Source organism: Miniopterus schreibersii (assembly GCF_964146895.1).
Source record: "Miniopterus schreibersii genome assembly, chromosome: 1".
Lineage (NCBI taxonomy): Eukaryota > Metazoa > Chordata > Mammalia > Chiroptera > Miniopteridae > Miniopterus > Miniopterus schreibersii.
Window position 1 is genome coordinate 87,512,157 of NC_138101.1, and position 15,378 is coordinate 87,527,534.

General features: G+C 39.0%; 1 protein-coding gene across 5 annotated transcripts in view; it reads left to right on the top strand.

Moving 5' to 3' along the window:
* The window catches only part of RSU1 (Ras suppressor protein 1), a 170,578-nt gene that overhangs the window by 88,966 nt on the left and 66,234 nt on the right, over positions 1-15,378 (top strand). Inside the window, exon 9 of one of the 5 annotated variants that reach the window (XM_081143587.1) lies at positions 9,685-9,931. The exons of the other annotated variants lie outside the window; for them this stretch is intronic. Coding sequence (XP_080999713.1) covers positions 9,685-9,697 — 13 coding nt within the window. The 3' untranslated portion in view covers positions 9,698-9,931. Of the gene's footprint in view, positions 1-9,684; positions 9,932-15,378 lie in introns of those variants that run through there. 5 annotated transcript variants of the gene reach the window in all.

Sequence of the window (15,378 nt, forward strand, 5' to 3'; positions counted from 1 at the left end):
TCATCTAAGGGAATTTATACCAAGTTCGTTTAGAAAATTTTTAAGTTGTTATATTAGTTGAATATTCATGACACTAAGGAAATTTGCCAGACACATTAAGATCAGAATATACTTTTTTTTCCTTTGAATGCAAAGAATAGCAGCTGTTTTGAACAAAATTGTTAAGTAGTTTGTTTTTAAATGAGTAGAGAATACTAGGAATGCATCATTCTATTCTGTAGAAGCTTTTACTCGGGTGAGATGGTAGTATCTCTGAGAGAAAAAGGAAAGGCAGAAAAAGAGGAGGAGTCAGCTAGCTTAAGTCCCAGCATCAGAACCCTCAACTCTTCACCTCAGGTCAAAGGTGATTGAGGAGCCCACCCTAAAACCTAACTGTTTTCACCATTTTTATCTTCAGTGTGTCCTGGTTGGAAGGAACTCTCCCAGCCCCGCCTGCTCTGTTATATCTTCTGTCCTTATTTCCCCTTGTCCCACCTCACCCCCACCCCCACCCCCATATTGAGATGATCATTTATCTTATGCTTCAGTGGCCCCCTAATGCGGGAATCTAGTCACCTCTAGTTTTAAGCAAATGCATAAGACTTAATAAAACCCCATAGTCAAGTTTAATCTGTTTTTGTGTTTGAGATGTTAAATTTGAGAATTTAACATCTTGGGCTATTTGAGAAAAATTAGAGGAGGAGTGATGGTCACGTTCAGGTGGGCATCTCTTTTTGTTGTTGTTATCAGAAAAATGCCCCACACTCAACATGGCCCTTGCCATATCTGTGCCGGGGCAGTGGGGCAGTGCTGACTGACAGGGCAGGCTCCTTGTTTGTCAATGGCCAGCTGTGGTCCTGTAGCCTCTTCCTCGATGCCATGCTCTTGGTCACACAAGCTAGGGCTTAGTACGCTCATATTTGCTGTCCCACAGAATCACAGAGAAGATGAGCTCTGAAGAACAATGGCATTAAAACTAAATAGACTAAAATTGCCAAAATGATAGCATATCTTCATATGTGAAAGCAGCTTAAATCATGGTGTGGATTTTTTTATGACAGGAACAATGTATCTTAAGACTTACCTTAAAAGTAAAATGAGAGAACTATAGGATGTGTTATTGTTTCACAAGACACAAGTTATGTGCAATATGTAGATACATAGTTTCTTTAAATATGAATATAGCTCATCCTTAGTTAGTTATGAAAATATGTGAAAATGTAATTGCAAATTAGAAGATTATTGTTCATTTTGTTCATCTTAAAGTGTTAATCATTGCTGTCATCGGTTTTAGATAGAGGTTTAATTTTTTGTTAGTAAGTGGGAGGCTACTTATAGCTTCGTTAGTAGGGAATCGTTTTAGAAAATAATTGTATATATTTTAACATACAGCAAGTACACAGATGCGCTCCTATTAATCCAGAATTGGGGGAAATACTATTTATTATTATGGTTAACCCTTTTTTATTTTACCATACATTAATTTATAATTTACAGAGAATTCGAATATATTGCATATAAAAGTGCTTCTAGTTTTAATTTCATTTTAAAATATTATGTTGTGAATTTGTTAATTTTGTGTTACCTCAGTCATTATTGGGCTATTAGTCCCCATTAGACTACAGACTATTTCTGTTTATTGATGATGGTTAGGATTCTGGATGAACGAGGGGTATGTCTCTTTGATTGAGTTAATTGGTATGTTATTTGAAAGGGAATACATTACACAACATTTTAATCAGTAGCCTATTTGATGTATATGCTCTTAACTCTATCACTGGCATCCTATATTTGGAAATTGGAGTAATCTAAGCAATTTGCCTATTAGCATACCTTTTTGTATTTGATTTCCTCATGGAGAGTTATATTATCTTTTATACAGTTAAATCAGTGTTAAAAAGCTTAAGTAAGCATAGGAGAGTCATTGTCCTGTTTTTAGGGGGACCAGTTTGTACCCCATCACTTCTTTTAGAGGAGTCTGTGAGCCTCTGCTGGGAGAAAACACTTGCCATGAGCTCGTCAAGGGTGGGTCCTTTGGAGTCCCTGAGAGATCTCCTCTCCCCTCCTTGAGGAGAATGCTGACCACCTCCTACACTTTAGCTCTCCTGTCCTTCATCCATTCTTCCATAGTTATCTTCACTCCTTTATCAAACGTACCAGCCAGATACCTGGACCATTAACTAAGTAAGACACTAAAGCAGAATCTTAGCCTTTTTAAAAAAATACTTGTATAAAAATGCCACCATTATGTTTCACTGATTTTTAAAATTTAAGGTCGTCTTTTACATATACACATATCAATGTATATTAATGACAGTGATTTTTAAAATTCAAGTTTTTTTAAATATAAATAAAAAAAGTGTATTGTCATGTAACTAGAACCCAACTGAACCTTTTAATGTTCTTAAGCAGCCACTTCCTAATTAGGGGACTTTTAGTATCCTTTTCCTGTTAGCTAAATGAAAGTAGTAAAGAACTTATCAGTTCGTGTAAGTTTCGTTTTCATTCATGTCTATAGTCGACTTTCACAGTGACCTTCACGTTCTAAGCACATCTTCAGAGGCGTTTTGAGTCTAGAGCAATGACAGGCAGAAAAGATGGATTATCTGATTTCCAGTCTGTAATGGGCTCCAAGAGGAGACGTGGGCATTTGAAACAAAACAGTGAAGGAAAACAGTGTTTAGGAAAAATTAAAATACTGTGAGGTGATTTGACTTGATGAGATGATCTTGTGCAGTTAAGCCAGAGGAGGTGTGGGCAGGTGTGGCTGGGAGGATGTTGAGGTATAGTTCTTCAGGAGGCGGTTCTTTTGAGTACATTTTGGGTATCCATCATGTCTTCCTCCTCATTTCTCAAGCGGAAATTACTCTCTGTTCATTTATCGTACTATCAACAAAAGGAACATGCTGGCTGGAGTCACAGCATTGCCCATTCATTATGAGTAACTCCCTCTATTAAAATAAAGTAATTTGCTTGGTCGGGAGGTTGATGGTCAAGCTCTACAAGCACATTACTGTTTTCAGGCCTTTGTCAAGTTATACAGTCACCTCTTAACTCATTATTTCATGGTCCTTGTCTGTTTGTATGACCTCTTTTATTTCTGTGAAGCAAAATTATGATAGAATAGTCGCCACTTGTTAAGTTTTCAGAAGGTAGATTTTTTTCCCTAGGAGGAGAAGTCAGATTGGAGTCAGGATCCCTGACAAGATTCTTTGTGAAAGGGAGTAACTTGCACTTTTCACATTTCCATCAAGGAAGGCGGATAGAAACTGCAAGCCATTGTAAAAGCTGACAAGTTAACTCTTAACAAAAGGAGAGGTTTGACAAATGTTAGGCTGAAAACGTGTTGGTTGAAAGAGGCATTTCGAAAACAGGCATCCTCATGAAGGCTGCAATTTGTGAAGCATGGCAGGCCTATTTCCAGGGCGTCCCAACTCAGCGGATGCCGCTCTGTCATTCTTCCTGTCTTGTAACTTCCTTTTCTCCCCAGAGAGGTGCCACTCATTTGGTTTTTTGTTTTGATTTTTAGTCTTAAATGAAGACTGGCTATACTATTATTCATGTTAGTTAATGGAAACATTTTAACAAAGCAATGCTTGGAGAATGGTGAGCAATGATGAGGACAATGCTGGTAATTTCTCTTTACTAGAAATCTAGCAAAGTAAATCATCCTGTTTGATTTGTAAGGAAGGATACTATTTGGTTATTGTTTCTCAAGTTGTTTTACTTGTAGAATTAAAACTAAGTAATGTTCCCTTTTTTCTGTATTGTGTGCAAACCTATTAGAGGTTATTATGGACATAAATGGGCTTTGTTAAACTGTTCCTGTATCTTCTAATGGCTCCTGCGTCAGTGTGGCCTGGAAGATCCTTAAAATGACAAATTTATCTGGTCTACAAAAAGGCTAGAGCATTTCAACCTAATCAGTGATCCTCTTCATTTTACGACAGCCCTTTACAGAAGGGATTTTGTCTAACAAAAACTGTATAAAGCTTATTATTTTCTGGTGAAGTATGAATGGATGCATAGAGCTAGCAGATGGTTTTTATAAATATCACAGAAGGATGGAGGAGAGGGTTAAAATACCAGGACCTTTCTAGCAGTGAGTGAATTTTATATAGTGACAATCAGTATGCAGAACAATGTAGACTTTTCTTTATCTTTACTATATCTGAAAATAGCTCAAATTAAGCTGGAGAAAAACAATATTTTTTGTAGTAGACATGAAAATGAAGAACCGGTTTTTTTCCTAAAGCTTTTGACATAGAGATTGCTTTTATTTTTAAAAGTTGACTGTGTATTATGTTCCTGGTAATTTATATTTCCTTTATAGATACTAGACATGTATATTTTGGTTCCTTTTTTAAGCTAATAAATGTTTTATTACATTTCCTCTATACAAAATATGATTCAGACTTTTGACATCTTGACTTAATTGCATGCAAATATGTTGCATATAACATTGCTAAGAAATATCTAAGAGAAAAGGTAAACCCATAAAATGTTATATTTTGGGTAGTATTGTGTCATATTCCTTATTTCATGTTCACTTTAAATGGTAAAATTACATGGTGTTCCTTTTTCTACAGATAGTACATTACCAGCGCACAGAGCTGAAGCATGTTTATTTCGCTATTGAACAGATTAAGTCAGGGTGTAATAGCAACTGTTGATCCTTGATGTAGTCACTCAACTGTTCCTCGGTGTGGCCCTGAGCTATTAATTGCCCTGGTAAATTAATACCTCTCTTCTTAAGGTAACAGGCAGAAAATAGACTATTTGAAGAAGAGTACATAACAGTTTTCTACCTCTTTCAAGTTTTTTTACATTTAAAAGCATTTCTGCTTTTTAACTTGTTTAGCATTATTATTCAGATAACCTTCACAGGTAATTAGTATTTTTCCTTTTTCTGTATGCATTTTCACAATTTTTTTGATACATAAAAATTTTACAAGTCTTTGAAGCTTTCAAAGAGAGTTACAGTAGAGAACATCTACCCACCCTCCCCACCTACCCCCATGCCAAACCAATGAAGGTCAAAGTGAACCCTGTTAGGGTTTAAAGACCAGCTTTAGGAGGCTAGCTTGTATTCCTGAAGGCATCTAAGAAACCTCATCTTATATATATTCCGGAATGTTTTTCACTCCTGTGTACATTAGATACAAATCCAGCCTTGGGAAAGGTTCCCTTACATATCCGTGTGCATTCTCTGGCCCTCTAATGCGGTTGCACCTCCGGCACACTGCTGACTTGTGAGCTCTGCAGGGACTGGGTGGGATCAGGCTGGACCAATGAACAAGAGCTGTGTCAGTCTTTCTGCATTTCACTTCACTGACTAGTGCACATATCATTAAAGAGTTCTGAATAAATTTAGAGGGGCAAAAGGGAAACAAACATGCTGCTACAGCAAAGGAAGAAGAGTGATGTTTATTCTGATCCTTGCACTACAAAAGGCTTTCACTTAGGACTTTAAAGAGCATGGTGTGTGTCTCGGTCTCCTTCGGTCCTCAGCCCCTCCTTACCTGCGTGCTGACTATGAAGCTTGCATTCAGCATGTTTTGTACAGCCTGTAAGGTACAGTGTGATACATTACAGTATCGATCTAAGGTAAATAGAATGTAATTTGTCCCACTTAACAAAAGGAAAATAAACAAAGGCTAGACTCAGTCCATACTCCGAAAAGGAAAAGTATCCAGTTACTTCCTCTTCCAGAGAAGCTATTTTGAGTTCCATTTTTAGATGCTACTCATTTGATATAATTATATGGAACTATTGAATATTGAGCTACTGAATAAGATGAAATTGTTCAGCCCTACATATATTGATAACCTTTATCAACTCCCAGTAATCTTCAAAAATTCAATGCTCGATACTTTCTCTCCAGCTAAGATGAGTTATTGCCAGCATTTGCTGTTTTTATTTGAGAGATAAATTAACAACTGGCGCTTTTATAATCAAACAAAACTTCGTGATTTCTATTCTCTGCGCAGTAATATCTTGTCTTATTACATGCTGACTTTTTTTATCCAGCTGTGGTCTCTTATTCTGGTCAGTCATTGTTGAAGGGTGGTTTTGTTGTTGCTATTGTTTTTTGTTTTTGGATTTTTTTTTTTTTACAGTTAAGGGTTCTTATCTATTGTCAAGTATTTTGGTTTAGAATGCATAATATTATGAAAGGAGTTTTAATCAGCTTTATTTTAAAAGCTTAAAAGTGAGTTCTGTTCAGAGGCATTTGCTGATGCCCCAGTTTATTCATCAATCATTAAAGTAATAACCTCACATAGTTTGTTCTGTTGTGCTTGTACATTATTTCATATGTGTTTTTAAGACTCATGGTATAAAAAGTTTATGGTGAAGAAAATACTGTTTTCCACTATAATAGTTAATTTTTAAATAGTCTCACTAGAAACGTATACAATTCCAGCACCTTCAAAATGTGTGGACTTTTTATTCTCTATCCAATTAGGTAATGTTTGTTTAGCAAATAAATACATTATTGTTGAGTTTTGCTTATTTAACATTGCAAGTGGACTGTGGCTTGTTTTTTCCCCTTCTGATGTCTAATTTTGATTGGTTAAGCCACTCAGCAGAAGTTTATTGTCTCACAGTTCTGGAGGCTGGAATGAGTCAGGATGTCCGCGGGGTTGTTGTTTTCTGAGGTCTGTGAGGTAGGGATCTGTTTCAGGCCTCTCTCCTTGGGTTGCAGATGGCCATCTTCTCCCTGAGTCTTCACATAGTCTTCCCTCTATGTGTTTTCATCTCTGTATCCAAATTTCCCCTTTTTATATGGACTACAGTCATACTGGATTAGGGCCCACCCTAATGACTTCTTTCTAACTTAATAATTACCCCTGTAAAACCCTGATCTCCATATATGGTCACATTTTGAGGTATCAGGGGTTAGAACTTAAAGATGAATTTTGGGGTGAGGGGCACAGTTCTAACCCACAACACTGCTGTTTCTCAAATGCTCAGAAGCATCGTTCACTTCATCAGTTTGTCTCTTCACTTGTCTACTCTCTTCTTCCATGGCCCCCACAACTTCCTAGATAGGCAAATTCTGTTTATTAGTGAATGTGTTTAAATAGTCTCTAAGGCTTGATCCCCCACACCCCCCTAAGTCCTCTCTTAATATGCTTGGCTTTCCGAGTTGTATGTTTCTCCAAAACATGCAGTTCACCACTGTTTCATTTTAGGAATACACTAGATGGGCTGTTGTTCTTGGGAGAGAGGTCCGTAATGTTACTTCCAGTCTTCTTTTAAGAATGGACCATGTTAAAACATGCTGGTTAGAATTTGAAAGTCCCTTGGGAATGGAAAGCACCTAACAAAACCCCCTTCTTGGTCCTATTTGGCTAGAGAATTCAAGAAGGGAGGGTCACCTGGAGCACCGACTGTGCATCCCAAGTTGTTTCTTTTATGGAAGGAAGCAGCAGTGCGAAGGGCCTGTATGGCTGTTGCTTGCGATAGGACCTCACTGGTAGGCAGGGACTGTCTCTCCGACTCTGCTGTCCTTAGTGGTAGCTACTGGCATCAGGGATTTCCTGTCTCATAGTAACCACATCTGGAGCCCTTAGAGCTTTTGTTTCATTTTCCTACCTTGTCTCAGGAGAGCTCAAGACTACTAATAACAGGGCATAGAGTTATCTTCTCATGTAATTAAAGCTGTTTGCTTCCCCAGAGGAGAGAGGGACAGTAGAGATGGAGTGAGTAGTTTCATATGATGCACTGTGGCATAAAGAAGCAGGGATGTACTCTGCTTTGAAGCCACGAGGGAAAAGAGGGAAAATGAAGGCTGTTCTTAGAGTACTGTCTTAGAAGTAGCTTCCAGTCCCAGCTCTGTCAGTGGCAGATGACCTCATCACGCCCACTGTCAACTTCTCCATCTCTGAGAGTCGCCCCAGTAATGGTCTCTAATTCTGAATTCTCTATTTTTCTGGGAAACATGGTTTATGGTATATATCAATTCATTATTTTTTAAATTTAGTTTAATTCTTGAATTTGGCGCCCATCTGGATTTAGTTTATTGATTTTTTTCTTTTAAAGGGAATGGAAGGTGATGATGACCCTGAATATAAACTGTTACAAGAAAATGGATACAAGATAAAATTATCAGATCAACCTTTTTATTCTATATTTTATGGAATACCTAATATATGTTTGGCAGTAACTTATTCGTACACATGAATTCCTGACACTTTCGATTCTTCAGACTTATTAATCAGTGTAGTCAGCACCAGAGCAATTTTATGAGACTTTCCAGTCATCAAAAATTTATTATCAGATAAATCAGAGAAACAATGAGCATCTTAATAGGGTAGAGAAAGTGGCATGTAAAGGATCGTTTAAAACTATGCTTTTTGTCGGTTGTGTGTTATATTTACAACCAGTACCAGAGAACTTACTCATAATTTCGTGCGAAGAGTCGGCAGGGTGATAGTTATCTTCTTACGTAAAATCTTCTGTTTTCCTCCAGTAGAATATTGTGAGACTGTGAATGCTAAATATACAGACGGTAGGAAACATCATGTTCTAATGTTAAACTTACAGCATTTATTTTAAAACAGTATCTACATCTTCAGAATTTTATTATAGTAGTCATCCAAAGTTAAGCATTATCAAACTCAGTCCTGTCCTTTGGGACAGAATTGCTAAACTTGAACTCGACGTGGCTTGGGAAATAGCAGGATGCACATTGCCTTTCTTATGGACACGTTCCATGTGTAACTTCTCACAAGTCTGAGACAGGCTTACGTCTACCGTATTCCTGGCACAGTTTTGACAACTTTCTGGAGGTATTATAAAAGACTTAGATCTTCGTTGTGTGAGGAAACTTACTTGGAGGTTAGTTTTTCCATCGGCCTCTCCCTGTCTTGATAATACCGGAATCTCACTATGTTCCAGGACACACAAGGATCATGGCAATGGGCCAAGTAAGAGCTGACCTGGCTCTGCAGAGCCTGATACAGATCCAGTGGGAATGGGCCCAGCAAAACAAGGCTGGGTTACCTCCCAACAAAGATACAACCTATTTTCCACCTAAGATCTCCATAAGTGCTATGTCTTCTGTCTGGTATGTTCCTTCCTCCCACATTTTCTCTCTTGAATGTCTAGTTACTCTCCAAGTGTCAAGTTAAATATTGCATGCTCAGAGACCTTTTTCCTGAGTATTTTCTTTCTGCCCATCTACTCTAGGTCCCTTTTATTGTCTTAATGCAGAGCCTTTACTTTCTCTTCATAGCAGTTTTAATAATAATAATGTCTGTCAATTATTCAGTATTTACTATGTAGCACATTGTTCTAAACTCACATGTGCTATTCATCAGTTTGTAACTCAGTATTTATTTCTGTGAATACTACTTATATTGGGGGGGGCATATTTAAATACAGGATTTCTTTCCTTTAGGAGACTAGAATGTTTTTCAAAGCAAGGCTCATGATTCCTTTAGGACTGGGCTTTGCATGGGCATTCCCTCGTGTCTTATGTAAATGACCTGTCTCCTGCAGAGGAGCCTCTGACAGGTTGCCCCGATTTCTGAAAGAAAACCATTCTGTCATCCAGAATGGACCACAATATAGTTCTTTGTTTTTGCTGGTACATAATGAGCAGTACTCAAAACATTTAAAACGTGCTCTCAAATAGATCATATGAATTGAAAAGTATGTCTTCACAACAGTATTTCATTGCTTGTATCTCTACCACAGTACGCTCATATGATCAGTGAAACAGTTCCTGCCTGGCTGGATGTGGCTCAGTGGTTGAACATCGACCTATGACCCAGGAGACTGTGGTTTGATTCCTGATCAGGGCACATGCCCGGGTTGTGGGCTCGATTTGCAGTATGGGGTGTGCCAGGAGGCAGCCGATCAGTGACTCTGTCATCATTGATGTTTCTATCTCTCCCTTTCTCTCCCCCTTCCTCTCTCTGAAATCAATAAAGATATATTTTTTAAAAAGAAGAAGAAAGAAATGAAGCAGTTCCTTAACTTCACAAATAAGTCATGTTTGAAAGTAAGACATTTCTCTCTATGAATCTGCAAGCTCTGTGGTCATTTTGTCTGCCTCTCTTTGTCCACCATGGGAGTGTTTCCTGGGGTGCGTGCACTGCGTGTGTGTGTGTTTGTGATGTTTGGATTATTTCTGAGGGAGCTAGTCCTGCTGGTTGTGTTTGGGAAGGAAACTGGATGACTAGAGGCATGAAGGGGGGTCACACTCTCCTTCATCCTTTGCATCTATTTAACGTTCTATTTTGTACATGTATTCTCTAAGAGATTATTAAAAAACACGAACTATCTAGAAACCAGTAGGGCCCGTGAAGTTAAAAGGAAGAAACCACAAAGAATGTAGCTACATAGCTGACTTTGTCTCCTGTTTTGTCTCCTGTCCATTGGTATCCTTAGTGGAATCCATTCTTACCAGCCAGTCTTGAGCAGGGGCGCCAAACACCTTCCAGGTGATGTCGCCTCTTAAAATGTGTCTTGAGTCTTGGACAGGACAGTATGAATGAGAGCCTGAGAGAGGGTTGCTCCCTGAACACATACACCTTTCCCATTCTTGGCTTAAGCACTGTGAAATCTTACGTCTCTTACAGCACCTCACAGGCTTTCTTGTGTCCTTGGACAAATCTATAGTAATTGCTTTTCCTTCAGAATCCTACGTGAAATAGGAAAAAGGTGGCCGTTCAGAAACACCTAAGAAAAGAGAATAAGAAAAAATAAACAAAAAACCCCACAAGAAAACGTACCTCTCCAGAGTTTCTTTATATAGGGGTATTTTCCCACTTCTATAAGTGATCGAAAAGTAGGCTTCTCTGTATTTGAAAGATCATGATAGTTCGAAATAAGGAAGAACGAATTTTGGAAGAATTGGTTGTGTATTAGAAGATGAGACTGGGCCTCAGGTTCCCATTTATGAGACGTGGATTTTTTGTTTTAATTATTTTTTCTTGTTTATTTTTTTGGCTGTAAGCTAAGATGGCATGTGCAGTTTAGACTGTTCATATGAGATTATGAGCATTTTAAATCTGGTTTTGTGCATACTCAATAGAAACTGCGTGAGTGGTGATCTTTTACTAGAATGTGTCTTGTAACTAGCAAATTTATTTTGGTACTAAATTGTAGATAATTCCTAAGGAATGTAAATTTTTTTCAGAAGTTTTTGTTTTGAAGTACTTAATCTTGGAACTGTGTGTTTTAAAGTTTCTTGAAGATGGCTTCTGCATTATTTTTATAAGTTAAATTAACAAAATAGTGCAACAAGGAAAATACTGGTCATCAAACTGATGGAGTAAAAATAACCTGTATTAATTTTATACTGAAACATGGTTAAGAAAAGAGATAGGGAAAGTACTCCTCCAAGACCATCATGTGACTGCTTCATATGTTACTGAGGCTCTAAAGCAGCTTTTATTAGAAAAATTCAGAGCACGCATGTTAAAGTCAGTTTCTCTCTATGCCTTTCCTCCCTCAGTTTCCTTCTGTTCATATACTGACATCCAGGTGGGTTTGTGTGTGACACAAGTTCCCTCTGTCATGCCGAGGAGAGAAATGTGACAGTCACCCTTGCTGTGGCCCAGGCCCCAGTGGGTTCCTCATAGCCTTCATCTCCCACAGGCTCCTGACTCCATGAAACGTAGGTGTTCACCCAGCTTTTAGATGAGAAAACGAGAGCCGCAGATCAATTGAAATGACCAGTGGTTTAGCCTAGTGATGGAGCAAGAAATCAGAGTCTGTCTGTCCTGCCTCTCATTTTCCTTGTTTCGGTAAATGGGAAATGCTGAGGTAATGAGGATGAGCTCAGCAGGAAGTCGGTGTATGGAACTTAAGGGTGCCTACATGTGATCACTTCACCGGTCTGATTCTTGAATCAGATTCAGCCTCCTTCGAGGCCACACCCACACCCTGGATTTGAAGGCACAGGCAGCATTCAGGGACCCTGAAACAGTATTCCTGCTACCAGTTTTTCAGTCCCACAGTCTTCCTGCCCTCTTTCTGGTTTAACAGCCTCTTAAGTGGGTGGCTCTGGTTCAACCCAATACAAATTCATTTTCTGCCAGCTGCATACACATTCCGGTTCAGAATTATGTATTCATCCACAGAGGGGCACACCTTTATATTGTTCTGTAGTTGGAGTTCAGGCAGTTCACACATACTCAAGGGTGTGGCCTTTTTCTATCATGCTTTATATTATTTATCTCTTTGGGCATCATTATGGTCTCATCTTGTACCAGTGACCAGTATCAGTCTTTCTCCATGGTCTCTTCTTTGTGTTTTTGTTTTCCTTTTAGCTCCAGACTGTTATAATTCATTTGCTTTAACAAAGAACTGACTGTTCTCCAAGGAGTCTTAGCTCTTTTAAGCAGCAATAGCATTAGAATCCAAAATCTGAGGTCTAGAAATGCATGTTTTCCAAATGAGCACCAAGGGTAGAGTAGAATGACATAGGTACACCAGCCACCTGAGTGAGAAAGCAGAAAAATTGCCTATATCCAAAGGATCGTGCATGTGGATGCTCCCCATTTCTTTATATCTTTGATAAGTTTGTTTTTCCCTTGCTTTCTTACTTGAATTTATTAATCTAGTTCCCCCTTTGCCAGGCTATACATACTAAATCATTCATGTGTTTACATGACGAGTGATCCCACATTTGCATGTCTTCATTTTCTTCTCTGCGTGACCCTGGACTCAAGTGTTCTAGAATCAGCTACTAAGTGGGTGAGTTCAGAAATCTTGTCATTGTCACCAGAGCACTTAAAAAGAAAAAGAAATAGTAACCCCTTTCTAGATTTTTATATTAAAGAAACCAAAAGTGTGGGCCACTCAGTAATAAAAGGTGTAGATCTCCTGGTATCTAAATAGAATCCTATTAGGTTAAGAGACAATAGCACTGAAGCAGGAAAACATACCCATACAGTCTTTGGAAGTTTTATGTATTTCCTCTTCATTTTCTTGGACACCAGTGTTAGTCTTTTAACACCAATAGCTTTACCCTCGCATTCAGTGTGTTTTTGTTTTGTTTTGTTTTGTTTTTTTGGCTCTCTGTCTCATTCAAGTATCTGCTCAGATATTATCTTCACAAGCACCTCCATATCACTCTGTCTGAAACAGCCCACCACCCAACCCCCCCTCTAACTTCATTGTTCCTCTCACACTTCTCTGCCCCCTCCTAGAATGGAGGTTTCCCGGGAGCTGGGACTTTGCTGCGTACACTGAGCACTGCTGTGTCCCCAGGAGCTGCAGACAGCGCCTGGTACTAGTGGGCTCCCAGAATACTTGATGAATGAGAGTTGTTCTTTCAACCACATTGTAGCCTGCAGTTTAGACATTTCTGCCAGAGGAAAGTTTTTTTAAACCTTCCATCACCCAGTCATTACACATTTTTAAGTGTTTCCCTTTTTCTTCTCATGTCTTGAGTTGCTAAGACTTCATGATATTATTAGTGCTGCTTCCATCACCCTGAATATTTCTGTGATGTTTCCAAGGCTTCAGCCTTTGCCAGCCAGCTATTTCCCATCCAGCCTAGTAGCTCCTTTTAGCTAGGCTTTGAAAGAAGCTCCACCCATGGAATTTTTGAGGGTAATATGGAGAAAAAGTACCAGAGCTGTAGGAGGATATTTGACTTGGACTCAGCCCAGCAGCGTGTTTGGGTTTTGATTTTGAATCAGCCAGGCCTCTGTCCTTCAGCAGATACCTCTGTGTGCGGAACCTTGGCATTGGCTGCTGAGCGCCTCTGGATGTAGGTGGCCTTTGTCTCCCCTCCCTCATGATGGCATTAGCAGGTCTGTAAAAGGTGAATTGGCAGGCTTTGAACTATAGTAATTGCTTAGCAATAAACAGCAAAGAATGGGCAGGGGAGGCAGCTCTTTTTCCCACCCCTCAACATGTTTTGTTGACAAGTCAGAAAAGCTGTTTAGAGCCTGATCTCTCAACCCAAGAAGCTAGGCTTCCCTCCATGCTCACTCAGTCCTAGGGAACCCAACGACTCCTGATCAGCTGCATCGAGGAGTCATAACCTGCAGCAGGTTGAGAGTCATTACTTATCTCCCTCATCTGTGTCGTTTGAAGTGCGGTCTGGCCTGTTGAACTCAAAGACGCCCAACAAAGGTGAGGAGTGATGGTGTGTTTAAAGAAAAGTTTGGCTTACCTACACACAGAAGCGTCCTGTCAATAACACCACTGCTAAATTTTTACTAAATTTTTTTACAGGTTGCATTAATTTTCTATATCTCAAAATTCTCCTAGTCAAATGTTCATTGTTAACTGTGTTGAGAACCAAAAGATGGCATTTTATATATTTTTCCTAAGATGTGGAAATAATGTGAATTGGTTTTAATTATGTTTACTACAAAAACAAACAGAGAGAGAGAGAGAGAGAGAATTGTAGCTGCTTTATTTACATTATGCCAAAATTCCTGCCTTTGAAAATAGGTGTAGCTGCCTCCTTTACAAAAGAGAACCAGAGACTACCTCGGCCAATATGCCAATATCACCCTGCTTCTGGTCTCAGAGCCTTGCCAACACCTGGAGGGCAAACTTCTGCCAAAGGAACTTGGGGATCCAAAGAAGCATTTCCCTGGGGCCAAAGGACTGCTGAATACCCCTAAGGCAATGTAAATACATTGTGAAATGTCTCACAGGAAGAGGAGGGCTTAGTCTTGGAGAATAAGCTAGGTCCGTGAGGCAGGCAGGATTCCACCTCCATCCTGTAAACCAGGGGGTGTTCATTGGTCTGCCTGACTTTCAATCCCATTCTTACCTTTTGCTAGCTTTCTGACATTAGATCAATTAGATTTTTTAAAAATTTAACATCATTGAAGAGCAGTTGACATACAATAAACTGCATATGTAAGGTTAACAATTTGATACATTTTGACTTATGTAAACACTTGTAAAATAGCATAATCAAGGTAGTGAATCTATTCGTCATCCCCAAAAGTTTTCTTGTGCCCATATATAAACCATATTCCTCCTTCATGCCCTGCTCCTCTCTTTTTCCCCTATTCCCAGGCATCCACTGACCTACTTCCTAACTATACATTAGTTTGCATTTTGTAGAGTATTATATATATACATATGTATACATGCATAATTATTTTGAGAGTCGTTACATGTTATTAATTGAAAGGTAAAGGTTGGTGGTGCATGGGCAGGCTAAATAGCCATCTTAGACAGTGAATAAAGAAAAATTGAACTTATTTAAGGAAAAGGGAATGAGGGTTGGGGATATCCAAAGGGGAGGGCTACACAGCACTGAGTCAAAGGGTATTAGGTCCATGGAAAAATATACCTGGGACAGTGAGACAAGGAAGAGCATAGAAGCAACAACAGGAAAGCCTAGGCTGGGCTGCTTTGGCTCACTGAGAAGTCAGAGAGAGAAGGGGACCTTGGACACAGGTTCAG